Genomic DNA, 26437 nt, shown 5'->3' with positions numbered 1-26437 from the left:
CTGGGCTCACTTTCAGGCTCACCCATGCAGTTGCCCATATTTGGTTCTTTGAAGCCTGCTGGACTAAGGGCTTCAATTTTTTACTAGTTGTTCACTGGGGGCTATTCTTAGTTTGGCCACATTAGCCTCTTCATGGTTAACAAACAGCACCTTGCTTCATCAGAGTGAGTAAGTAAGAAGAACCCAGGAGAATGCAAGCAAGGCAGCTTGCATTGTAACCTGATCTCAGAAGTGACATCCCTTTACTTTTGCCATTTTCTGGTCCTTATAGGAACATCAGTAGATCTAGCCCACACTCAAGAAGAGAGGATTCCACAAGGATATGAGTCACTGGGAGGTAGGGATCATTAAAAGCCATTTCAGAAGCTGTCTACCACATGGACCATATTTTTAAAATGTCAAATTGTGGGAGGTTGTCCTTATGGGGCCAATGGTGCAATGCAATGAAATTAACTTACCTGGAAAATCTGAAGCTTGGTTGCCAAGAGTATTCAGGACACTGGTATGGAGTGTAAGTGAAAACCTGCATGTTTGATGATAGATGCACTTCAGCAATACCAAAGCAATCAGAAGCTGTTAGGGCAGTTGGTGAGAGCACTTTGTGAAGAGGTCATGATGTCAGTACTCAGTGTTACCATTAGGCCAAACTAGGCCAGCTTCTTGCAAATGCCTGTTGTTCCCAAGGGGACTGTGTGAAAGAATGGAAAAACCATTCTTCCATTAAACTAATAATTTATTCAGTCACCTATAAAAACTTCTCAAAGTCCTTGTGTAACTGAAGGTAGGCTGGTAGCATAATCTTCACTTGGGGGTGGTAAGTTTTCATGACAAATATTTTAGAATAGGATTTTCTTTGACTAGAACTCTTCTATTTCTGTGGGAAAATATAAGTTCAATTCATACTTGGAAAGAAAAGATTGGAAATAATGGTATTTATAGCATTCCATATATTTCAGACTGAAGAAATTCCTTTGAAACATCATGCATTTCTACCTTCTGACGACTTCTAAGTGGTAGATCTTCTCCAAACATATAATTCTATTCTAGTGAAAAATTAAACATTAACTTAATAAATATATTATTATTTTCTCCTGTCCATATAGATTTATCTAACTTCCCCTTATGTCATTTCTGAATAACAAATCTGAAGCTCAATTTTAAAGAAATCACAAAGTAGCTCAAAGGTTATCTTTCTTATGTCATAATACAGCAGTCCTCAACCCTTTTGGTACCAGGGGTCAGTTTCAAGGAGGACAGTTTTTCCACAGGCAGGGTGGGAGGTGATGCGGCTGGTTTCAGGATGACACTGTTCCACCTCAGCTCATCAGGCATTAGATTCTCATACGGAGTGCGCAACCTAGATCCCTTACAATGCGCAGCTCACAATAGGGTTCATGCTCCTATGAGAATGTAATACTGCTGCGGATCTGACAGGAGGCTTGCCTGCCGCTCACCTCCTGCTGTGCAGCTGGGTTCCTAACAGGCCATGGACCCCACCAGTCTGTGGCCCAGGGTTTGGGGACCCCTGGTATGATATATAATTAGGTAACTGAGATCACTGCTATGGTCTGAATGTTTGTGTCTTCCCAAAATTCCTCTGTTGAAATCTTAACTCCCAAGTGATGGTATTAGAAGGTGGGACCTTTGGGAAATGATCAGGTCATGAGGGTGGAGCTGTCATGAATGAAATTAATGTCCTTATGAAAGAGACCCCAGAGAGTTCTCTCACCTTCTCTCCACCAAGTGAAGCTACAATGAGAAGTTAGCAGTCTGCAACCTGGGACAATCCTCACCAGAACCTCACCATGCTAGCACCCCAATTCTGGACTTTCAGCCTCCAGAACTGTGAGAAAATGAATTTCTGTTGTTTATAAGCCACCCAGTCTACAGTACTTTGTTACAGGAGCCTGAATGGACCAAGAAAAATCTCCAATAGAAGTGTTACGGAAATAATGTTAAGAGAGATAATGCCTGGAGTACCCGCCTCTTCTCTTCTCCCTATTCCAGGCAAATTGTCTGGTAATGCTGTGATGCTCGGAGAGTGCCGGCCCAGGTGACCTGTGAAGCAGTCCCCTCTGCTCGCTGCACTTTCCTGATTTTGTTCCGTATCTTTGTGCCCCCTAGAAAAGAGGAAAGCCTCCTGAAATTTGACGAGACTTGCTGCATCACGCCTGTCTGTGGCTGAGGTGATACAGAAAGGAAATGCGAAGATCAGGCCTCATTGCCAGCTTTGCTCAGTTACACAGAAAACATGCTGTTTCAGCTTTTGGGAGTTCATTAGTACACGATCGGTTTCTTTTTCTCTTTTATGAAAGTTTTCCCCCTCAGATTTGCTTTCAAAACAACACTCAGACTTTCACTTCTGGCTAAGACGGAATGACTGACCTAGTACAATCTTTGACAGTTATTATATATCTTTATTCATAATCAATGCATGACTTTGATTAGTCTGACTTTAATTTTACTAGTAAAAATGTGTTGGTTATAAATCCCTTTCAATGAATTTTTTTTTTTTTTTGAGACGGAGTTTTGCTTTTTCTGCCCAGGTTGGAGTGCAATGGCGCGATCTCGGCCCACTGCAACCTCTGCCTCCCGGGTTCAAGCGATTCTGCTACTTCAGCCTCCCAGGTAGCTGAGATTACAGGCATGCGCCACCACACCCGGCTAATTTTTTGTATTTTTAGTAGATATGGGGTTTTACCATGTTGGTCAGCTGGTCTCGCTTCAGCCTCCCAAAGTGCTGGGATCACAGGCATGAGCCACCGCACCCAGCCCCTTTCAATGTTTTTTAAGGAAAACATGCTATCATATACACCTCACCTCCAGGGCAGTACATTCTTACCTTAAAGCAAAGGTAGTTGGTGAGGCCTGGACTAGGGGAAAATTTGGGCTCCAGATGGGACTGCTGGATAAAATACCGGACGTCATATAAATGTGAATTTTAGACATACAACGAATAACTTTTTAGTATAAAAGTAAATACTGCAATGGAATTTATTATTTGCTAATGTGCAACCCTAGGTTAAGTGAGCTTTTCTGACCCACTTCTCAGCCCCAGTTTTCTATTTTAAAATCAGAAAAAGAACGCCTGCTTCATGGAGCTGTTAAATCCAAATGGTAATTAATTCGAAAGTGCGAAATCAAACTTTCCAAAAGAATGACAGTTAAAATAAGAGAGTTTTGGCCTCTGCTAGCTGCTTCCGGACGGAAGTCCTCGGCCTCCGCTAGGCGAGGCGCTGGGTCTGGGGTCGGCGGGTCTTAGCGTGCCCGCCACGCTCGCCGCCTCCCACCTGCCGTGGCTGGCTGGGGCCCGAGCCTTGCGTCGCTCCCGGACCCAAGTCACGGACTCCTGCACTCCAGTTGCCCGCACCTAAAAAGCCCCGCCGCAGCGCCCGCCCCTCCTCCGGCTGCTTTGGACTCTCCCAGCTTCCGCCTTCCGCAGCAGTCACGTGCCTCCGATCACGTGAGCGGTGCCTCTGTCATTCTACTGCGGCCGCGCCGGCTTCCTTCTACCTGTGCGGTCCTCAACGTCTCCTTGGTGCGGGAACCGCTTCACTTTCGCTCCCGGAGTCTCCCGCCGCTGCTCAGACCTTCGGACCTGACAGGAGACGCCGACTTGGCTCTGACTCGGCGCCTCAGCCCGGCTGTGGCTCCGGCGCCCCTGACTACCCTTCGTGCCAGCTTTGGGTGCATTGTGGGGTCCCGAGAATTCGCGAGGTAAGGCCTTCCTCGGTTGTTTGGTCTCAGGCTCCAGACCAGATCAGGCGACTCTTGCAGTTTCTCCAGCTTGCCTGGTGCGTGCTGGTTTCTCGCCGCTTGGTCCTCTCCTTCGGCCCCCGGTTGCCAGATTGCTTTTCTTCCAGGCCTCAACCAGGTTTATTAAACGAAATTCTGGAGCCTTTCTTGCAGAGGGAAGAAACGTGAGCGGCGGACCGGAGAGTGGAGGGGGAGGGGTAAAAATTATACCTTCTCCAGGACTGGGCCACGGCCCTGGCTCGCTGGGGGTGCAGGTAGTTCAGGGACTTAGGTAATTGTCCAGAGACACCTTGAGCTACCCCAGGACGGGCTGCTGGGCCTGAGCCTCCTTGGCTGCAGAGTTCCAGCCTGACCCGGTTGAAGCCTGTTTTTTCCTGGGCCCTGTGGTTCCGCACTGCCCAGGATTGTTTATGCAGCAAATCTTCAGATACAGAGATTAAGTTCCAAATTGATTAAGATCATTGGGAACCCGGAATAGAATTTTGGATTTTAACTTCTTTGTGGCCATGGCCATGAATTTATATTTTGCAAGTGGCAACCTATATTTTGCGTTGTGTTAAAATCAGTCGTTTGTATCTGGAAGTTTAGGAGTGAGAATTACATTACTGTAGGTTCTTGCGTCCGGCCAGACCTCCATTGTTGGCTTACCTAAATTGTAATAGGTATTTGTTCTAAAAATTTCTCTCTGAATTTTGGTTTTGTAAATACTATGCATTTTATTTGAAAAGGAAAACATTGTCTTCTAAGAAGTTACGTTCTTACTTTGTGTATTTTAATTTGAGTAATTTTCGAAAGAATTCAGAATTTTTAATGTGCCACTTCAAAATGATGCTTAGTAAATGTTTATAAGGTAGCTAGCCTTATCTGTACTATTCATATTTTTATTGTTTCTCTATGAGAAAAGTTAACCACAATTGTATAAGTTTACAGCTTTTCCCATATTTATACCTATTCTATTTAATCATGATTTCTGATTTCAGTATATTAAGTGATTACTTTAAATATCTTACTGCAATGTTAGTGCCAATAATGAAAAAATTTTTTCTAGAAAAGCAAAAGCCTAAAGAACTCTTTTATGGAGCAGTGGACAAGATTTGAAATATAATGATACTTTCAGACTTAGGACATTTAATATTTTGAGTTGAATGCCTGGGGAGATTAAAGTGATCATGATATTCATAGTCACAATAATAATAGTTGTAAGAAAAAGAAACACCTAGTATTCTGATTTTACTTTGCATCTAAATTGAAGATTTGTTGAAAGACATTCAAGATTACGAAGTTTAGATGACCAAAATGGATATCAGAGGTGCTGTGGATGCTGCTGTCCCAACCAACATTATTGCTGCCAAGGCTGCAGAAGTTCGTGCAAACAAAGTGAACTGGCAATCCTATCTTCAGTAAGTACCAATTTACTGTGAATCATGGACAGTCATATGCTTTTGTATCAGACTTTTTCATGGTCATGCTTCTATGAGAGAAATGCTGGGAAAATACTGGTAAATATGGAAGAAACACTTCCTCCTCAGAATAATTAGCTGTCTTGGGGAGTTAAGTGTAGTGGGGTGGAAACAGCCTGGCGCCCTTGTGAGGAAGCAGAGCTGCTCATAGTGCTTTTGACCTTCCCTGACTGCCTGGGGAAGTACTTTTTGAATGAGTGGGAAACATAGGAGGAATGTCCTTGGGCTATGGGGGGAGGAAGGGGATAAGGGGCAAAACCTGTTAGACTGGTCTTACATGCCCTGGCAATCAGCATGGGGGCAGGTGGCCTTTTTAGAGTGATGCATACAACTAGTAAGAAGCATACATATTTGAGTTGAGAGGCCTAGGTTTGAGTTTTGGTTCTTGATATTAGTTTGGTGATCTTAAGCAAATCACTTCTCTGAGGCTCAATAAAGTAAAATGTGAAATGGGGAGACATACCCCACAGGCTTGTTGCTGAAATAATGTATTTAAAGTATTAGCACAGTAGAATACAAGCATTAGTATGTTGAATACAGTAAGTTTTAGTTCCCCCTCCTTTCTTTCGTGTGTTAATTTTTTTTTTTTTTTTTTTTGAGACGGAGTCTCGCGCTGTGTCACCCAGGCTGGAGTGCAGTGGCGCGATCTCGGCTCACTGCAAGCTCCGCCTCCCAGGTTCAGGCCATTCTCCTGCCTCAGCCTCCGAGTAGCTGGGACTACAGGCGCCCGCCACCACGCCCGGCTAGTTTTTTGTATTTTTAGTAGAGACGGGGTTTCACCATGTTAGCCAGGATGGTCTCGATCTCCTGACCTCGTGATCCACCCGCCTCGGCCTCCCAAAGTGCTGGGATTACAGGCTTGAGCCACCGCGCCCAGCCTCGTGTGTTAATATTTAATGTGCTGGTGTTTCAGTAGTTTGTATTTATCTGTAAAGTGAGCATTCATGTATTCTTGACCATATTTTATTGACTTCATATTTATTTTGGTATATTTATAACTGAGTTACCAAGGAATTCAGTTCAGATTTGCATATGCATTTTGAAAAACAGATTGAGGAATCTGTAGTTTTATATTAGTGTTAATTTTATATTAGTATTAATAGTTTGTATTGTTGTAGGAGGGATATATAATGTACAAAAATGATCCTTTAATTTCTGTTAATTTAATCACTTATCAAACATTTATTGAGTACCTACCAAGTTTGAGGCATTTTTCCAGGCTTTGAGGCTACAAAAGTTCTATATAGAGTACTATCCCTAGAGGAACTAAAGCTCTAGTAGGGAAGTCAGATATATTAATGGATCATTTTAATTCAGTATTTTTTTTTTTTGTTTTTGAGATGGAGTCTCGCTCTGTTGCCCAGGCTGGAGTGCAGTGGGGTGGTCTTGGCTCACTGCATCCTCTGCCTCCCGGATTCAAGTGATTCTCCTTCCTCAGTCTCCTGAGTAGCTGGGATTATAGGCACCAGACACCTCGCCTGCCTAATTTTTTTGTATTTTTAGTAGAGACGGGGTTTCACCATGTTGGTCAGGCTGGTCTCAAACTCCTGACCTCGTGATCTGCCCCACCTTCGTCTCCCAAAGTGCTGGGATTACAGGTGTGAGCCACCGCGCCCGGCCCTAATTCAGTGTTAACTGCGGTAATAGAAAGATGCACAGGGACTGGCAAGTGCACATAAAAAAGACAACTAATTCTACCCCCTGGAAATTTTCCTGAAGGGGCTGGTCCCTGAACTGAGTGTTTGAGGATGACGGGTGTTTAGCCATGTGGCAAGTAGGAGCAGCCTTGGGAATAGAACAGATACTGTGAGCAAAGGCAGGGAAGCAAAAACAGCACACTGGGTGGGAGTCATACATGTTTTGGAGGCAAGCAATGCAGAGAGCTGAGGCTAGAGAGGCAGCCAGCGGCCGATCATGAAGGTGCTGTGTGTGGGTGTGTGGTTGGAAGGAGTTTGGACTTGATCCTGTCAGTCAGTGCTTTTCAAGCTGATTTTTAAGCTGTGAAACCCATGATTGATGTGAAGTCAGCATGTAAAACAGATGAAAATGATAGAATGCAGGTAGGAGTGTGTGTCCCAGAGCCCTCTTTTTGAGATAATTCACCATTTTCCAAGGAGCTGTAGGTGTTGGAAACCAATGAATCTTGTAGCTGGGAGTTAGAAGACCATATCTGCCTCTTGATTGAATTGTTCTACCAGCAGCATAAAGGGTGAGTTGAGTTTGTAGATGATAAGCCTAGAGTAATTAAGGTATTGGAATAGACAGAACTGGATAGATTTGAGAGTCTTAGTGATTGATTTGATGTGTGGGGGTGAAAGAGAAGTCTCGGATGACTTCTAGATTCCTACTTTAAGGAACTGGGTTATTGTGGGGCCGCTGACTGAAGGACAGGAGAGGGGGAGACTTACTGATGTTTTCTCTGTTCATCACTGTCTGTGTAATTGTTTAAATTCCCTGTGAAATTAGGATTCTGAGCTCTGTTTCTTAATTTATTTAGTCCAGAGTGCATTTAGACTAGAGGACAGGGAGTTTTATGTTTATAAAGTCTGGGTCTGCTTATAGCCTACATAGAATAATATTGTTGATCATAAAGCACTGGTGGACTGGCCAGAGCTCCCCCAACATTGGTGTTTGGAATGTTTTTAGTTACATGGAGTTTTTAAAATTGGTTTATTTCTGTTCTTCATTACCCATGGTCTATGACTTATGTTGTATTTTCCGTTTTTCCTATGTATCTGTCTTTTGTTCTGTTGTCCATCTCACAAATTTCTTTTGTAAAACCCCTCCACCCTGTAGGTCTGTGGGCAAGTGTTCGCCAAATGTTAACTGTGGGCCTGTTGAGCCTGTTGACGTGTGAGCACTAGTGGGTGTGAAATGTGTCTCTCGTAAAAGAGCTTACAGATTGTTGGGGGCTGGAACCAACACAGGGAGAATCAGTGAATCTTCTATCACAGACTATACTGAAATAATAAGACCTGTGGAAGCATCCCCCAGTGTCGAGAGCCCAATATACTTTTGCCCTTCACAAATTAACGTATTATGAAAATACAATATTTGAAACATGCATTTATATTTGATTAAACTTTTTCTTAATAAATAGATGGTACATAAATGAATGGGTATGGCTGTGTTCTAGTCAAACTGGAATCTGGTAAAACTATACCTTGAGGATACAAGAATTATAAAATACCATCCTTGCTCATGAGTTTAAATCTCATAAGGAAACAGACTTTTACCACATTAAATAACAAATTGTGCTAAATGTTAAGATAGAGAAATATATAAAGTATATATATTTACAACAAAAGGAAATACACAGCAAAAAGTGGGAGCTAATAAATTCTGGGAGTATTAGGGGAGTTTTCTCAGACACTCAGGCATAAAGACACTCACAGGAGGCCAGGCACAGTGGCTGACACCTGTAATCCCAGCCCTTTGGGGGGCCAAGGTGGGTGGATCATCTGAGGTCAGGAGTTTGAGCCCAGCCTGGCCAACATAGTGAAACCTCGTCTCTACTAAAAATACAAAAAAATTAGCCAGGTGTGGTGGCAGGTGCCTGTAATCCCAGCTGCTTGGGAGGCTGAGGCAGGAGAATCGCTTGAACCCAGGAGGCGGAGGTTGCAGTGAGTCAAGGTCACACCACTGCACTCCAGTGTGGGCAACAGAGCAAGACTCTGACTCAAAAAAAAAAAAAAAAAAAAAGACAGTAACAGGAGTTGTCCAGGCCGAAAAACAGCTGGAGTTATCCAGGAAGGGAGGTCCAGGCAGGGAACTGAGGCCTGGGAAGACATGCAGTGCTTAGGAGTTTCAGGTGGTTCAGTGTGGCTCTCTCCAGGCTTCTTTATTTACCAGCTTTGGAGGCCAGAAACCTTGGGGCCATCCTTGTTTCTTCCCTTTTGCTCACAGTCCATGTTCAACCCATCAACACATTCTTCCAGCTCTGTGTCCAAAAGATTCCTCGAATCTGAGTGTACCCCTTTGTCTGCAGCTCCTGCCTTGTGCCTGTTGTGTTCCCCTCGCATGTGCTCTGTTGTTATTGCCTGTTGCCTGCTCTCTCTCTCTGCTATCCTTGCTGCCTCAGTAGGAGCAATTCTTCACAGAACTGCAAGAGTGATTTCAAAAAAATACAGGTCTGATCATGCCGCCTCACTCACAGCTCTCTAGCTCCCGCCTTCTTGATCTTTCTCACATAGCAAACTTCAGCTCCTTGGACCTGTGTGTCTGTCTCTCCAGAAGTTCCACCCTTAGATTCTTTGGTCTCTTCACTCACTTCATTCGTGTGGCTGCATAGGCGATCTCACAAGCCCTCTACCTGGACTGGTTTTTTTTTTTTCATAGCATTTACAGCCTCAGCATTATAATGTGTGTGTGTGTTTTCAAGATTATTTGTTTTTGTATTTGTGTATTTTCTGTTTTCCTCACTGGAGTGCAGGCTCAAAAGAGGGGTCTCTAATTTATTGCTGTGTCAACTGTTCTTTTTTTTTTTTTTGAGACGGAGTCTCGCTCTGTCGCCCAGGCTGGAGTGCGGTGGCGCGATCTCGGCTCACTGCAAGCTCCACCTCCCGGGTTCACGCCATTCTCCCGCCTCAGCCTCCGAGTAGCTGGGACTACAGGCGCCCGCCACCACGCCCGGCTAGTTTTTTGTATTTTTAGTAGAGACGGGGTTTCACCATGTTAGCCAGGATGGTCTCGATCTCCTGACCTCGTGATCCACCCGCCTCGGCCTCCCGAAGTGCTGGGATTACAGGCTTGAGCCACCGCGCCCGGCCTGTGTCAACTGTTCTTAAAGGTGCCTGGCACGTAGCAGGCTGCCAGTTAATATTAGTTGACTAAATTATGAATGGAGTATTGTGCTTATCAGGAATTGGTGGAGATGAGTATTTGGAAAAGGATGTAACATGCTTGGTCACTAACATCCTATTTAACATTTTCATAGAAATACAGTGACATAGGTTTTTCTATCCTATTCTCTCTTTTTTTTTTGAAACGGAGTTTCACTCTTGTCGCCCAGGCTGGAGTATAATGACGCGTTCTCGGCTAACTGCAACCTCCGCCTCTCGGGTTCAAGTGATTCTCCTGCCTCAGCCTCCCGAGTAGCTGGGATTACAGGCACCTGCCACCACACCCGGCTAATTTTTGTATTTTTAGTAGAGACAGAGTTTCACTATGTTGGCCAGGCTGGTCTCGAACTCCTGACCTCAGGTGATCCATCCAGCTCGGTCTCCCAAAGTGCTGGGATTACAGGCGTGAGCCACCATGCTGGCTTCTATCCTATTCTCTTTTAAAGATAAGTAGATAACTGTTCAGATAGGTTAAGTAACACGTGCATGATTATATAGGTTTTAATTAGTCAATTGATTTTAAATATTTTTACTGAATGCCTCTGCCTAAGTGCTAGGTAGAACTCACAGTCCAAAGGGAATAATATGACCCCATATATACTTGAGAAGGCCCCCTGGTAGTAGGTAAGAAGATGGTTTTGAAGAAGGTTGGATTGGAAGTAGGGAAATCCACTGGTGGAAGGTTGTCCTAGTGCTGAGCTACTTCAGAGGCAGGGAAGTAGAGAGGAGAGTAGTTTTAAGGGGAAGATTATTAGATCTGGTGCCTGATTAGCTGTGGGTCATTATAGAAGACACCAGAGCCCCGAACCTGCTGGATTATGGAAATGTCAAAGGAAGACCCAGAGAGAAAATAACTTAAACAAGGAAAGAAAAAGGTTAGCGAGTGGCTTGACAAATAAGAAACAGTTATTTAAATGGAAAAGAAAGCTGCAAAATTATAAGGTTACCAAGTGTAGCCTTCATGGTATACCTTCTTCATGGTAGAAAAACCACCACCTTTTGACATGATTTTCTTCACAGAGGTTGTGACATCTCTTTACATATCAGCATAGCAAAATTTAGGGGTAAAATTGCTTTCATCTAGGGAGTTCAAGGTTATGGGTATGCTCAACATTTCATTTATTTTGGGGCCAGATCTAGACTGGATGACCTTGTTATCTTAGTCTACCCCAGGGTGCAGAGTGCTTTTTTTCCTGACTGGTATGTGAAGTGCTTAGCCAGAATGGAAAGTGGGCAAAATGTCTGTTTTTGCTTCCAACTTCTAGCCTTTGGGATTAACAATCTCAGTTCTGTGCCTGTAGGGTCTGGAGTGCCTCTGCCATCTGTGGGAGGAGATGAGTGGGGACTGGGGGAGATCATGCCAGAGTTCAGTGCAGGAGGTGGAGTGAGAAATGAAGAGAGCGTTTCATAGTAGCTGAGGCGCAGGGGGCAGTGAAGATGAGTGACTTCAGTGGGATGTGAAGAATCTGGAAGCTAAGGAAGAGAGTGTCAAGACATAGTCATAGTATCACCTGCCTCAGAGAGATCTAGAAAGACAAAATTCTCCTTTGGGTTGGTAATTAAGAAATTGTTGAAAAAAATAAATGCTTGAGAATAGTTTAAAAATGTTAAAATATAAGCATGTGTGAAAACAAAGTTACAGTGCTTAAAACTGTGAAATTGATATAAGAGGACAGAACAGTGAAGTATAAAGTCCGGAAGCAAATTTGAACTATACAAAACAATTTGGCATATAGCAGTGGTGTGTACAAAACCCAGAAGGGACACTGATAGATTTTTGAATGTGTAATAATCAAGGTCTTCTTTGGAAGAGGGTGGGATTAAGGGTAGAAGTAGCAGGACATACGCAAGTTCAGGTCCCTTCTCTTGGGGAGGGAACAGTTCTGAGTGCCTCACCTTACCAGGCTCTCCTGTGGGCTCAGGGAAAGCTATCCTGGGTTCTTTGCTTGAATCCTGCTGAGTTTTTTTTTGCTTCAGTGTCCTGTGCCCTCCATGCTTTCCCTGGCCTCTCCTGGGGGCTCTTCTTTCATAAGTCACTTGTACGTGAATCTTCATCTCAGGGCTCAGCTCTGGGAGCCTGACCCAAGGCAGCTCTGAAGGGGGCCGTCCTTCTATAACTATGCTTTTTTTTTTTTTTTTTTGAGACAGGGTCTCACTGTGTCACCCAAACTGGAGTGCAGTGATGTAATTTCAGCTCACTGCAACTTCTGCCTTCTGGGCTCAAGTGATCCTCCTGCCTCAGCCTCCCAAGTAGCTGGTACTACAGGAGTGTGCCACCACACCCAACTTATTTTGTTACTTTATTTTTTGTAGAGATGAGGATCTCACTGTTTTGCCCAGGCTTGTCTTAAACTCCTGTGTTCAAGGGATCCCCCCATCTTGGACTCTCAAAGTGCTGGGATTACAGGCATGAGCCACTGCACCCAGCCTAACTGTGCATAGCGGGAACCTGCTTTACATTCAGTGTTTCTCCGAATGGGTTTCATATAGCACCAGTCCCTCAAAATATTTGGGCTAAGGAGAGGAGGGACAATTTTTTAAACTACTGAGTTAAAAACTGTATTGGGGTCGGGTGCAGTGGCTCACACCTGCAATCCCAGCACTTTGGGAGGCTGAGGCGGGTGGATCACGAGATCAGGAGTTCGAGAGCAGCCTGGCCAATATGGTGAAACCCCGTTTCTGCTAAAAATACAAAAATTAGCTGGGCTTGGTGGCATGAGCCTGTAGTCCCAGCCACTCGGGAGGCTGAGGCAGGAGAATGGCTTGAACCCAGGAGGCGGAGGTTGCAGTGAGCTGAGATCGCGCCACTGCACTCCAGCCTGACAACAGAGTGAGACTCCATCTCAAAAACAAACAAAAAACCAAAAAAACTATATTGGTGTTTCAACAGGAAAATATGTTACAAAAGTTTTTAACTTTACACTTGCTCTTACCCATGTTCTAATATACAACAAGTGCTTTTTCTTATATTTTTTCATTTAATCTGCATAACCACCTAGTGGACTAGGGCAGATAGTTTCATAGTTGCTGTTTTAATGGTGTGAATAGTGGTCAGATGAATAGTGACTTGCTAAGCTTTCGCGCCTGGAACTGGAGCTCTTCCCCATATTGACTCAAATGCTGTGCTTTTCCTACCACACTAGTGGCTTAAAGGAGTTGACTTGAATGAATCGTGCAGTGCCCAGAGTCTTACGGGGGGCTAGCAAGGCTGTTCTGCTGACACAGCTTTTAGACAAGGAAGGGTTTGTATTTAGAGATTAGGATGGGGGTTTGCCTATGGTAGTTTGAGTCCCTGAGGAGTGGAGAAGTTGGGAAGGTTGAGCTGTGTTTCTTCTACCTCCAGAGATAGTCTTACCATTTTCAAATTCAGCATCATCACCACTGGGGAAGATGACAGCAGGATATCATCTTCACTGGGGATGACAGGGAAGATGACAGGAAGATGATGCTGAATTTGAAAATGGTAAGACTATCTCTGGAGGTAGAAGACAGTGGAGATGATTGGGAGGGAGGGAAGATGGGACTCTTGATTGAATCTCTCACAGGAAGGAGTTTGGAAATCAAAAGCAAGATTTCAGTGATTGAGTGCTGGGGAGGAGCCTTGAAGGGTGAAGAGCCAGTGATGAAGCGACCCCTGGAAGAGATGGAGGAAAATAGGAGAGTGTGGGGTCAGGATGGAGAGTTATTTTCCAGAGAGGAGGAAAATCAGTTTTTTTTTTTTTTTTTTCCCGTCTGGAGGGAAAGAATATACTAGAGAAAAATGGCCATAGAAATTCATATAAAGTGGCTTTGAACTTGATAAATTAGATAGCCATGTCAGTTGTTTGGCTTGAGAGGGGGAATAAGGGTGAGACACTGGGTAATGCTGAGAGGTGACATTTTACTGAGTGCCTACTATTTGCCACATGCTACTAACCACCTTATGTGAATATAATTTTATCCTCAATACAGCCCCTTAGAGGCAATGTGATTGTTGTTCGCATTTTGCGGATAAATTAACTCAGGTTCCAGAGAGTTCACACTGTCTTATTTGTGGTGAAACTAAGCATTGAATCCAAGTCTGTCTGATGCCAGGGCCATTGCGTCAGCCCTTGTGGTTTGCTGCCAAGGAGAGAAGAGAAAGACTGAAAGTTCCTCTATCACTTGCTTACATATTGATCTCTTACTGAATGAAACATCTTATTCTTACTTTCTAGGGGACAGATGATTTCTGCTGAAGATTGTGAGTTTATTCAGAGGTTTGAAATGAAACGAAGCCCTGAAGAGAAGCAAGAGATGCTTCAAACTGAAGGCAGCCAGGTGATCAATAAACATTATATAATGAATACTTCCCCGTGTCATCCAAAAGTTTAGAAAAATCTTAGTGATTATAAGTGACTTCCAGTTTTTTTGTTAATTTGGAAAAAAACGTTATATTGAGTATGTTTACGTTCATCCTTTTCTGTATTTCTGAATATTTTGTTAGCATATACACGTAGAAGGCAGATTACTGGAAAGGAAATTACTGTTTCAGAGTATATTAAGTTTTAAAAGTTGCTTAACTTTTTTTAGGGAATTTTTTCCACTTGGTATTCTTACTAGTAATGTTTGAAATACCTAATATAATTGAAAATCTTTGAATTTGCTAAGTTAAAAGGGATATCACTTTGATGACATGGGATTACATTATTTTCCCATTGATTTATTAAGTATTTTATGTCCTTTGAAAATGTTTTTGGGTGGGCATTCTTTTTATTTTAATCTATAAGGTTTTGTTACTTTTTGATAAACAGTCTTTTTACATCAAAATCTATTACTGTTTGCCACATTTATAGCAAACATAGTTCCTTTTTTACTATGTATCTTTGAAGTGTTGTGGAGTATTTTTTTATACAGTAGTTTAAAATGTTTAGTTACATATGTTGATGTTTTACCTTCTTTCATGGTAAGTTTATTGTAGAAAAATAAAATACTATTAAGCAAAAGAAAAAAGTTATTCTACTTAATATTGCTCTGTTCAAGGTGGCTTGTTGACATTTAGTGTATACCTCTCTAAATATTTTTCTGTGTGTAAAATAACTTACACACTTATTTCTATAAATGTGAACTTTTTACAAAAAGGGGTGATATGTACATATCTTTATTCTTTTCATTTGATTGTATATTCTTCCCTCTCCTACCATGCCTGTAAAGATATTTCTGTGGTATTTAAAATAATTAATTTATTATTATGTCCCATTTATGGAAAGTTCCATTGTGTAATTTTCCATTTAATGGATAAACCATCGTGATCTAAACTAATTCTATACTGTTGCATATTTTGGCTTCCTTTTTTTCTGTTTTGAGATGAATAGTTAGTAATCTCTTTTTAATTAATTTGAGAAGTGCAATTATCTGGCTGGGTGCAGTGGCTCACACCTGTAATCCCAGCACTTTGGGAGACTGAAGCGGGCAGATCACTTGAGGTCAGGAGTTCGAAAACAGCCTGGCCAACATGGTAAAACTTCGTCTCTACTAAAAATACAAAAAAAAAAAAAAAAAAAAAGATGTAATTATTAATTAAACTATTTGAGCATGTGAGAGTTTGGATATAATGAAAATGCCCTCTTGATAGATTGTACCAGTTTGCAGATCCTGCCAGCAGTATGTGAGAGGGCCCGTGCCCCTGCTCCAGCACCCACTCTGGGTCTAGCCATTCATTTTTTGGTCATTTCGATAGGTAAAAGGTAGTGTCTTAACGTAATAGTGTTACACATTTTCAGATGGTTTTTGGCACCTTTTGTATCCATATCAATTGGTTCTATACTGTCATGCACTGACCACATAACGATGTTTTGGATGTTTTGGTAAGTGTCGAACTGTGTATGCAACAGTGGTCTTGTAAGATTATACTACCATGTTTTTACTGCACGTTTTCTATGTTTAACTATGTTTAGACACAAGAATACTTACCATTATGTTACAGTTGCCTATAGTATTCAGGATAGTTACATACCGTACAGGTGTGGAGCCATGGGTTCTACCATATAGCCTAGGTGTGTAGTAGACACTACCATCTGGGTTTGTGTAAGTACACTCTAGGATGTTCACACAACAAGGAAATTGCCTAATGATAAATTTCTCAGAACTTTCCCCATTGTTAAGCGACACATGGCTCTATGTTTTTTATTTACTTTTCTATGGAAGTGTTTATGAATCTTAGTGATTTGTCAGATTCCTTTGTGTTTTAAGTGTACCAGCTTTGTGCATGCCATATTTCCTCAGCTTGTTTGTTGAATTTTTAACTTGGTTTATGGGGCTCTTTGCCATATTGAAGTTTACATTGTACAATGAAATCTAGTTCTTCCTTTCCTTTGTGATGTCTGCTCTTGGTGTCATCCTTTGAAAAAGCTTCCCCACCGCAACTGCATGTGTAATGGAACATGCAGCTCATTCACTGTTTGTTGAGCACATGCACACTGAGTCCCTGCCATGTGCCTGGTGAGACTGGGGATGTATGTTCATAACACAAGACTTTTCCCTTAAGGAGTTAGGAGTTAAAACAGCCCTTTCTTTTTTTTTTTTTTTTTTCCCTCATTTTTTTAAAAACTTGTTTCTTAGTAAGTGTACAAAAACAGTTCTTTCTTAATAGCAGTGTCTGGTGTGATGGGCCTTTTATACGGCAGTTGCCAGGAAGCTTTTTATCCTAACAAAATGGCAGTATATCTGAAAAGAGTTCTGACAGTAATACCTTGGGCAACTTACATCTTTTTGTTTTATTTTTGCTTAAAGAGGTTAAAGTGTTTCCACTTTAATGTTTTGATTAAAAAACCCAATTATTTGTTACTGTTAACTTTTTATATTCAGTATGGTGAATGGGCTGTCTATTCATGGAGGCCATGTTTCATAGATAGGCGTAAGTTGTAGGATGAGTATGATTGTGATAAGGTCTCTATTTTTTTATAGCATGATTTTTATCACATACTGTTTGTTACATTGGGGATTTATTGAATGAATGAATGAATGAATACCAAGTGAAATACACTTTAATTTATACATCCTTAGGGTAGGGAAGTTTTTCTTTTTTTTTTTTTTTTTTTTTTTTTTTTTGAGACGGAGTCTGGCTCTGTCGCCCAGGCTGGAGTGCAGTGGCCGGATCTCAGCTCACTGCAAGCTCCGCCTCCCGGGTTTACGCCATTCTCCTGCCTCAGCCTCCCGAGTAGCTGGGACTACAGGCGCCCGCCACGCCGCCCGGCTAGTTTTTTGTATTTTTTTAGTAGAGATGGGGTTTCACTGTGTTAGCCAGGATGGTCTCGATCTCCTGACCTCGTGATCCGCCCATCTCGGCCTCCCAAAGTGCTGGGATTACAGGCTTGAGCCACCGCGCCCGGCCGGGAAGTTTTTCAATGTATGACTCCAAACCTATTACTGAATGATGTTGCGTACTTAAAACTATGTTTTTTTGGGGAGTGATTTAAGGGATTTTATAGAGTGTTTTGATATGTACCCTATTTGATTTATATGCTGAGTTTAGAGCCTGGCCCCATAATAAGGTCCAATTCTGCTGCCTATCAGGGAGGCCTCACTGGCTAAAGGAGTCCATATACAAATTGGTCTGATTCTTACAACAATCCTGGGGAAGTTGGTAGGTAATATATTGTTGGCTCCAGTTTTTATTGAATTAAGGAGAGGTTGTCATGTAGTTGATACGCTGTAGAATGGAGACTAGTCAGGGCCTTCTGATTCCAATCTCCCGTACTCTTGTTGCTCTTGTGTTCTGTTCCCTTTAAGTACAACAAATAAAATACTCAAAACCAGTTGTAATTTTTGATTGCCTATATAACTTTATGCTGTCATCGGTAATCAAGAGTTATTAGTGGCTCAGTGTATCTATTTAAATATAGTAAACACTCTGAAACTTATCACTAGAAATATTCACAAGCTGATGCAAGTCTAGTAAGGTCTTCCCATACTTCATCACAATATTTATAAGAGGTATATGTTTTCTGTAAGTAAAATTTGTTAGTTAATAGTATTTGTATTCTAATTTATGGAAGAGAAACAATGTTTTACTGAAGTTCCATTGAAATGTTGTATTTGCAAATAAAAACAATAACCTTAATTTCATTTTTTTTAGTGTGCTAAAACATTTATAAATCTGATGACTCATATCTGCAAAGAACAGACGGTTCAGTATATACTAACTATGGTGGATGATATGCTGCAGGTAGGTATATTTTTTACTTAACACATTTGGTGACTTCATTTTTTTGCGTACCTTACATTTTTGGTGAGATTTCACTTAGAACGTTAGTTTTCTTCTGGAGTATAATAATATATTTTTCTTATTTATGTGGGTTGTCATTTGCTAATAGAGCTAAAGACAGAGATACCCACACACAGGCTATTTTTATTTTTCAGAATACCAAGTAATCAGTATATATGTTTTTCCCGGATACCTCAGAGTTTTTTGTTGAATGCCAGCAAAGCTTGCTATATCACCTGAGGCTTTCTGGACTCTCTGTGTACTTACGGATGATACAACTTCTTCTCATTCAATCAGTCAACACATTTCAGTGCTCATATGTTCTAGGCCAGTGCTGGGCCCTGGAGGTTCGGTGCTTTTGTTCCTTTTGGGAACAGTTTTGCTTATCATTGAAAACTTTTCCAGTTGCATACAGTTTCTGTTTTCTGGTTGCTCATATCCTCAGGTACTGTCCATATGTTCTTATCTATAAATTAACACCATGACATGCTGGTAGCTCCCATTACATTTCAGCGCAGCACCACAGGGTTCTTTGTCTCTCTTTTCCATATGTGTACCTCTTCTGTAACAGTGAGATTGTGAGTTCCTTAATCTCAGTGTGTTTACTTGTTTGTTCTACCCTAAAATACCAGAAAATAGTTTCAGAGTTGTGGACCCATACAACTCAACCATTGAGGAAAAGCAGTGTGGTGATTCTTCAAAGAGCTAAAAACAGAACTACCATTTGACCCAGCAATCCCATTGTTGGGTGGATACTCAAAGGAATAGAAATCGTCCTACTGTAAAGACATATGCCTGTGTTCGTTGCAGTGCCATTCACATTAGCAAAGACATAGAATCAATCTAAATGCCCATCAGTGGCAGATTGGATAAAGAAAACGTACATATACTCCATGGAATACTATACAGCCATAAAACAGAATGAGAGCACGTCCTTTGCAGGAACATGGATGGAGCTGGAGGTCTTTATCGTCCAGCTAAACTAGTAAACTAACGCAGGAACTGAAAACCAAATACCGCATGTTCTCAATTATAAGTGGGAGCTAAACAATGAGAACACATGGACACAAAGAGGGGAACTGCAGACACTGGGGTCTACTCAAGGGTGAAGAGTGGGAGGAGGGAGAGGATCAGAAAAAAATAACTATTGGGTACTAGGCTTAGTACCTGGATTATGAAATAATCTGTACAACATACCCTCTTGACATGAGTTTACCGATACAACACACCAGCACATGTACCCTTGAACCTAAAATAAGAGTTGAAAAAAACACGTACACACGAAAAACAAGCCTTTTACCTAGCGTTCAGTATTTGCAGTTTTTTATTTTAAACTCGGTATATAGTCAGAATACCATGTTCAAGTTTCAGAGTGAGTATTTTTCATGAAATACTGTAAGAGTCATTTCTGTTGTATTCTATTTTAGTTTTTTCCTCATCCTTGTGCATTTCATTATTATTATTTTTATTACTTTTATTTTTTTGAGACAGGATCTTGCTCTGTTACCCAGGCTGGAGTGTAGTGGTGTGATCTCGGCTTGCTGCAACTTCTGCCCCCCAGGTTCAAGTGATTCTCCTGTCTCAGCCTCCCGAGAAGCTGGGATTATAGGTGCCTGTCACCACGCCTGGATAATTTTTGTATTTTTGGTTTCACCATGTTGGCCAGGCTGGTCTCAAAACTCCTGACCTTAGGTAAATCTGCCCACCTCAGCCTCCCAAAGTGCTGGGATTACAGGTGTGAGCCACCATGCCCAACCTGATTTTTATTTTTGAGTATGTAAAACATTAACGTGTTTCCAAAAGTCAAAACTATACAGAAAGATATACTTAGAGAAATGTCACTAATCCTAGCCCATTCCCACCTCCCTCTCGTAGGTCAGCAATATCATTGTTTTTTTTTTTTTTTTTTTGAGACAGAATTCCGTCCTGTTGCCTAGGCTGGACTGCAGTGGCGCAACCCTGGCTCACCTCAACCTCTGCCTCCTGGGTTCAAGCAATTCTCCTGCCTCTGCCTCCCGAGTAGCTGGGATACAGGCATCCGGCACCATGCCTGGCTAATTTTTGTATTTTTTTTTTAGTAGAGGCGGGGTTTAACCAAGTTGGCCAAGGTGGTCTTGAACTCCTTACCTTAAGTGATCTGCCTGCCTCGGCCTCCCAAAGTGCTGGGATTACAGGTGTGAGCCACTGTGCTCAGCCCAATATCATTGGTTTTTGATTTTTTTCTGTGAACATAGACAAGCAGACCCATGTATATTTTCTTATTTCCCCCCTTATTTCTATAAAACACTTATTAGATATAGTCTCTTATTTTTTGCTTGTTTAAAACTTAACAGAATATGCCAGAAATCATTACATGTCAGTTCATAGAGATCTCATCTCCCTGTTCTGTTTTTGACCACTACGTGGTACCCCATTAGTAGATGCACCATAGTTTACTCAGCCTCTGATGTAATGATGGACATTGTGATTGGTTCCAAATTTTAGAATTAGAAATCATGAAGCAAAGAATAACCTTGTGCAAATATATTTTTGTGTTAGGTGTATATTTCATGGTAAATTCTTAGAAATGGGATTGCTGGGTAAGAGGGAACTCCATATATAGTTTTGTTAAGATATTGCTAGATGTTCCATTTTGCATTCTCATCAGCAGGGTGTGAGTGCCTGGTTCCCTGTAACCTTCTCAACAGAGGGCATTGTCAAGCTGTTACATTTTTGCCTGTCAGAATGATGTCCAAGGTTGAACATCTTCAGATGACCTTAAAGGTTGCTTTTACATTTTTTTCCCTGAATTATTTGCTCATGTCTTTGCCCATTTTATTTTTAAGAGTTCTTTATATATTAGTCATATATCTCTGATACAAAGTGCAAATATTTTCTCCCAGTTTGTTATTTCCCTTTTTGTCTTAGCTTATAACATTTTTCACAGGGTGACACAATTTATTTTTATTTTTTATGTAGTCTAATTTATCAAATTTTTTTAAATCTAGATTTTGAGTAATAGAAAGCTTTTCCTTATACCCGAGTTTACAGTGGAATTCACCAAGGTTTTTTTCTAGTACGTGTATAGTTTCATCTTTAGTTAGACATTTGGCCTGCTTAGAGTTGGTTCTTGTCTATAGAGGTGTGTGTCTAATTTTATGTTTTCCAAATGGCCATTCAGTTGACCATTTATTAAATTTTCAGTCGTTGCCATAGTGGTTGGAGATGCTGCCTTTAACATTAAACCTCCCTATATAACTAGGTTTATTTCTGTACTTTTTATACTTTGCTTCTGGAATGCCTGTGTATTCATGTTCCAGCACCACCCAGTTTAATGATAGAGGATCTTATAGCTAGTTCCCTTTGCAGTTTTTTTTCCCCCCAGTATTTACCTAGGTATTCTTGAATGTTGTTTTTTTTTTTATATGAAATGGAATGTCAGGTTATTTGATCTATGAAAAAGTTTGTTGGCATTTTTACTAAGTTGTGTTAAATCTTTAAGTTACTATTAAAAAAAAAAATCAAAACAAGGCCTGGCACTGGCTTGTGCTTGTAACCCTAGCACCTTGGGAGGCTGAGGTGGGAGGATCGCTTGAAGCCAGGAGTTTGAAACCAGCCTGGGCAACATAGTGAGACCCTGTCTCTATTTAAAAAACTAATAATAAATTTATAAGTTAACTTAGGGAGAAATGACATCATTATATTACTGAATTTTTCTGTCCAAGGACAAGGTATGCCTTTCCATTTGTTAGGTGTGTCTGTGTCTTCAGGAGTGTTGTAATTTTCACATAATGGTTTTGCAACATTTCTTGTTAAGTTTATACCTTAATATTTTATCTTAATTATTACTGTTAAAAACAGCATTTCTCTTCCATTTTATCTCTGAACTTTTGTTTGTTAATGTATATGAAAGTCATTGATCTCCGTATATTTTCTGTTTTGGTACCTTAGTGAATTCTTTTATTTGAATTAATTTTGTGATTGAATTTTTCTCTAATTTATAAAATTTGTGAATTATAAATTTATAATATTTTAATTAAAAATTTTAAATTAAAATTTTATAATCTGTTTTTGCAAAAACATAATTTTACTTCTTTTTCAATTCTTATGGGATATAAAACAGATAATATTACTTTTTTAATTCTTATGGGTTATAATAACTTGTCAATTCTTAGTTTTTGAGTGCTATTATTAAGAATAGGTGTTGAGTTTTGTCAAAGGCTATTATTTTCTGGGTATCTACATAGATAATTGAGTGACTTTTTTTCCCCTCTCGTTAGATATATCAATATGGTGAATTATAGTAATGGATTTTATAATACTGAACCAAGCTTGCATTTGAGGTTAAATCCCACTTGGTCATGTGTCTTATTTTCTTCATATGATATTGAATCCTCTTTTCTGTTATTTAGGATTTTTGCCTCAGTGTTCATATGTGTAATTGGTTTATAATTTTATTTTATTTTTTGTTTTCTTCATTTGGTTATGTATCAGCATTATACTTGCTTGATAAAAAGGATTTGGCAGTTTTTCTTTATTTGCTATGCTTTGCAACAATTTATTTAGCATTAGCACTACAAGCTCTAAGTTTTGGCAGAATTCCCTTGTGAATACATCTAAACCTGTTGTTTTTGGTGGGGTAATTATTTGATAGCTTTCTCTATGTCTTCTACAGAAATTGGTCATTTGAGGCTTTCTATCTCAAATGGTGATAGTTTTGGTAATCTGTATTTTCTCTGGAAATCATTGTATTGAAGCTTTTACATTTATTTTCATAGAAGACTGTAATCTTATTAAATCTTATGCTTCAAATTTTTTTTCTCTATTTCCATATTATGTCCCCATGTCATTTCTTAGTTTGTTTATTTGTGCTTTCTGCTTTTTTTATTCCTTGATTAATTAGTGTTTCTCCCCCGTTTTGTTAATTTTTTTCAGAGTCAGGATTTTCATATTAATTGATCTATAGTTTTTCTGTTCTCTACCTTAATTTCTGTTTTTGCCTTTATTATATTCTTCCTTTACTCTTTTTTGTTGTTTACTTTGTTCTTTTTCTAGCATTTCGAACTGGGAGTTTTAACTTATTTCAGTTCTTCTATTAAGAAGAAATAAATACTGGCCGGGCATGGTGGCTCACGCCTGTAATCCCAGCACTTTGGGAGTCTGAGGTGTGTGGGTCATGAGGTCAAGAGTTTGAGACCAGCCTGGCCAACATGGTGAAACCCCGTCTCAACTGAAAATACAAAATTAGCCAGGTGTGGTGGTGCACGCCTAATCCTGGCTGCTGGGAGGCTGAGGCAGGAGAATCACTTGAACCTGGGAGGTGGAGGTTGCAGTCAGACGAGATTGTGCCATTGCACTGCTGCCTGGGCAAAAAGAGAGAAACTCTAACACCCCCAAAAGAAAAGTATTTAAATATATGCATTTTCCTTTGATTACTGCTTAAAGCATATCCCTTCAGCTCTGATATGTAGTGATTTAGGATTTTCTTAATTCAGTTTCTGTGTTCCCTTTCACAGAGGGTTAATATTTATATTTTAATTTTCAGGCAGAAATGCTTAAAACATTTTGTTAAAGATTTCAAACTTTATCATGTTTTAAAAACATTTCTACTTTATGGAATTTACTGATACTTTTATTAGTATATGATCAATTTTATAAATGTACCAGGTGTACTTGAGAAGATGTATTCTTTCTTAAGGGGTGTAAGTTTGATTTATATTTATCAGATCTACTTTATTGATGATGTTATTATTTAGGATACAGGTTTTCTATACCTTTACTTTTCGTCTACTTTTTTCTTGGTCTGCTTTTTTTTGTACTAAGAGTGGTATGTTAAACGTCTCCCCCTTATAAATGCAATTACTATTCTAATATCTTTTGTAGTTTTCACTTTATAAAGGTGGATGCTGTATTTGGTGCATATATACACATTAGTGTTATATTTACAGTGAATTGTGGTGTTTATCATTAAAAGTGTCCCTTTTATCATACTTAATACATTTTGGCTTAAATTATACTTTAATACTGGTATGGCAACTCATGGCTTCTTGTTTCTAGTTGTCTGCATATCTTTCTTTGCCTGTCCCTTTTTTAGGTGAATCATTTTGTTCTAGGTAAGTCTTGTATACAGTATAGATTTGGGTCTTGTTTGTGAGTTGAAACCCCTTTTTCTTTTAATAGGTGAATTAAACCATCCACATTTATGAATATTACTAAGAAACTCGATCTCAACTGTCATACTGTGTTATAATTACTGTGTGCATTACTATTTTATTCTTTATTATGTGTTTTGTTTGCATTTGTATTAAACTTTTTTGGCATTTAGGAAGTTTTCTGTGTTCTATTGGTTATCTTTGTATTTATATCCCTTTAATGCTGTTAATCCCCTGTTTTACTCATTTATAATTTCATTTGTCATTTTTAATAGTATTTTTTGATTTGCAACAATCAATGAATTTATTCTACTTTTCCTCTCTTCTCATTTTTAGTGGCTATTTTTTACTTTGTCAGTAAAAAAAATAATACAACATTTATTATTATTCTACCCTTGTTCCCACTTTTGTTTTGTTATATTAAATTTTCACCACTGGGTCTTTTGCCGAAGTTTTCCTAGGGATCTCTTGATTAGATGAAGCTTATCTGCTAGTAGGTTCCTCAAGAATGTCTTATGTGTACAGTAATCTTTAAATTTTTGCATTAAAATTTTTTCCTGTAATCTTAAAGAGCAGCTTGGCTGATACAGGATCTCTGGTTCACAGTTCTTTGACTTTTGAGTCTGTTCTCTGTTGAACACCGTATAATTTAGTTTTAAATTTTGAGACCATTTTGCTGTTTTCTTTCATTTCTTTCCTGAATTCCATCAGCTATGTTTAAATTTTCCCTTATTAGGGGCACATTTCTCAGTTTTGGTTCTGAATTTCTGATTCAGAGTGGTATTTTATTTTTCCATATGTTTGAGGATATTTAATTCAGTTTGCGTTGTTATGTTACAGTTTTGTTTTGCAATTTTTTTGGGGGAGAGAAATTTCATCACCTGCGATATTTTGATTTGCATCTTTTGGTTTCTTTTTATGGTAGTTTTGTATCTGTGTGGGGTTCTTTTATCTCTTCATATCATGGGTTTGGGTGGTTTATAATATTCCTCACTCAAGAGTACCTTTTTTTTCTTCTTCTTTTTTTCTTTAATACATGGTCTCACTTTGTTACCCAGGCTGGAGTTCAGTGGTGCAATCTCAGCAATGATTGCAATCTCCACCTCCCAAGTTTAAGTGATTCTCATGCCTCAGCCTCCAGAGTAGTAGCTGGGATTACAGGCTTGTGCCACCGTGCCCAACTAATTTTTGTATTTTTAGTAGAGGTGGGATTTCGCCATGTGGCCCAGGCTGGTCTCGAAATACTAGCCTCAAGAAATCTCCCTGCCTTGGCTCCCAGAATTCTGGGATTCAGGTGTGAGCCATCGCACCCGGACTCACTCTCTCACTTTTTTTTGAGATGGAGTCTCGCTTCATTGACCAGGCTGGAGTGTAGTGGCATGATCTCTGCTCACTACAGTCTCTACCTCCTGGGTTGAAACGAGTCTCCTGCCTCAGCCTCCTGAGTAGCTGGGACTACAGGCATGCCCCACCTTGCCCAGCTAATTTTGTTGTATTTTTAGTAGAGACAGGGTTTCACCATGTTGGTCAGGGTAGTCTCGAACTCATGACCTCAAGTTATCCACCTGCCTCTGCCTCTCAAAGTGCTGGAATTACAGGCATGAGCTACTGTGCCTGGCCTCCCTCTCTCTCTCTTTTTTTTTTTTTTCTGGTGAGATGCAGTTTGTTTGTTTTATTCTCTCTCTCCCTCCTTCCTTCCTTTCTTTTCTTTCTTCTTTCTTTCTTTTTTTTTTTTTTTTTTGAGACAGAGTTTTGCTCTTGTCATCCAGGCTGGAGTGCAGTGGCACAATCTCGGCTCACTGCAACCTCTGCCTCCTGGGCTCAAGCAATCCTCCTGCCTCAGCCTCCCGAGTAGTGGGATTACAAGCGTGTGCTACCACGCCTGGCTAATTTTTGTATTTTTAGTAGAGACAGGATTTCATCACATTGGCCAGGCTGGACTCAAACTCCTGACCTCAGGTGATCCACCCGCCTTGGCCTCCCAAAGTTCTGGGATTACAGGTGTGAACCACTGCACCCGGCCTC

At 40.3% G+C, this 26437-nt stretch overlaps 1 protein-coding gene across 4 annotated transcripts in view; it reads left to right on the top strand.

The window, feature by feature from the left end:
- The first annotated feature begins 3199 nt into the window (after positions 1-3199).
- The window catches only part of ATP6V1H (ATPase H+ transporting V1 subunit H), a 119897-nt gene continuing 96659 nt past the window's right edge, over positions 3200-26437 (top strand). For 3 of the 4 annotated variants that reach the window (XR_002523801.2, XR_650626.2, XM_003902753.3), the window contains exons 1-4: positions 3200-3717; positions 5009-5156; positions 14254-14356; positions 18153-18242. Coding sequence is in view for 2 of the 4 variants with exons in the window: in XM_003902753.3 (XP_003902802.1) it covers positions 5044-5156; positions 14254-14356; positions 18153-18242 (306 nt within the window). In the remaining 2 variants the exon portion in view is untranslated. The remainder of the gene's footprint in view (positions 3718-5008; positions 5157-14253; positions 14357-18152; positions 18243-26437) is intronic. The other variant, XM_003902754.4, reaches the window with a different exon arrangement.

Source organism: Papio anubis, chromosome 8 (genome assembly GCF_008728515.1).
Source record: "Papio anubis isolate 15944 chromosome 8, Panubis1.0, whole genome shotgun sequence".
NCBI lineage: Eukaryota > Metazoa > Chordata > Mammalia > Primates > Cercopithecidae > Papio > Papio anubis.
This window is presented reverse-complemented; position numbering and strand designations above follow the sequence as displayed.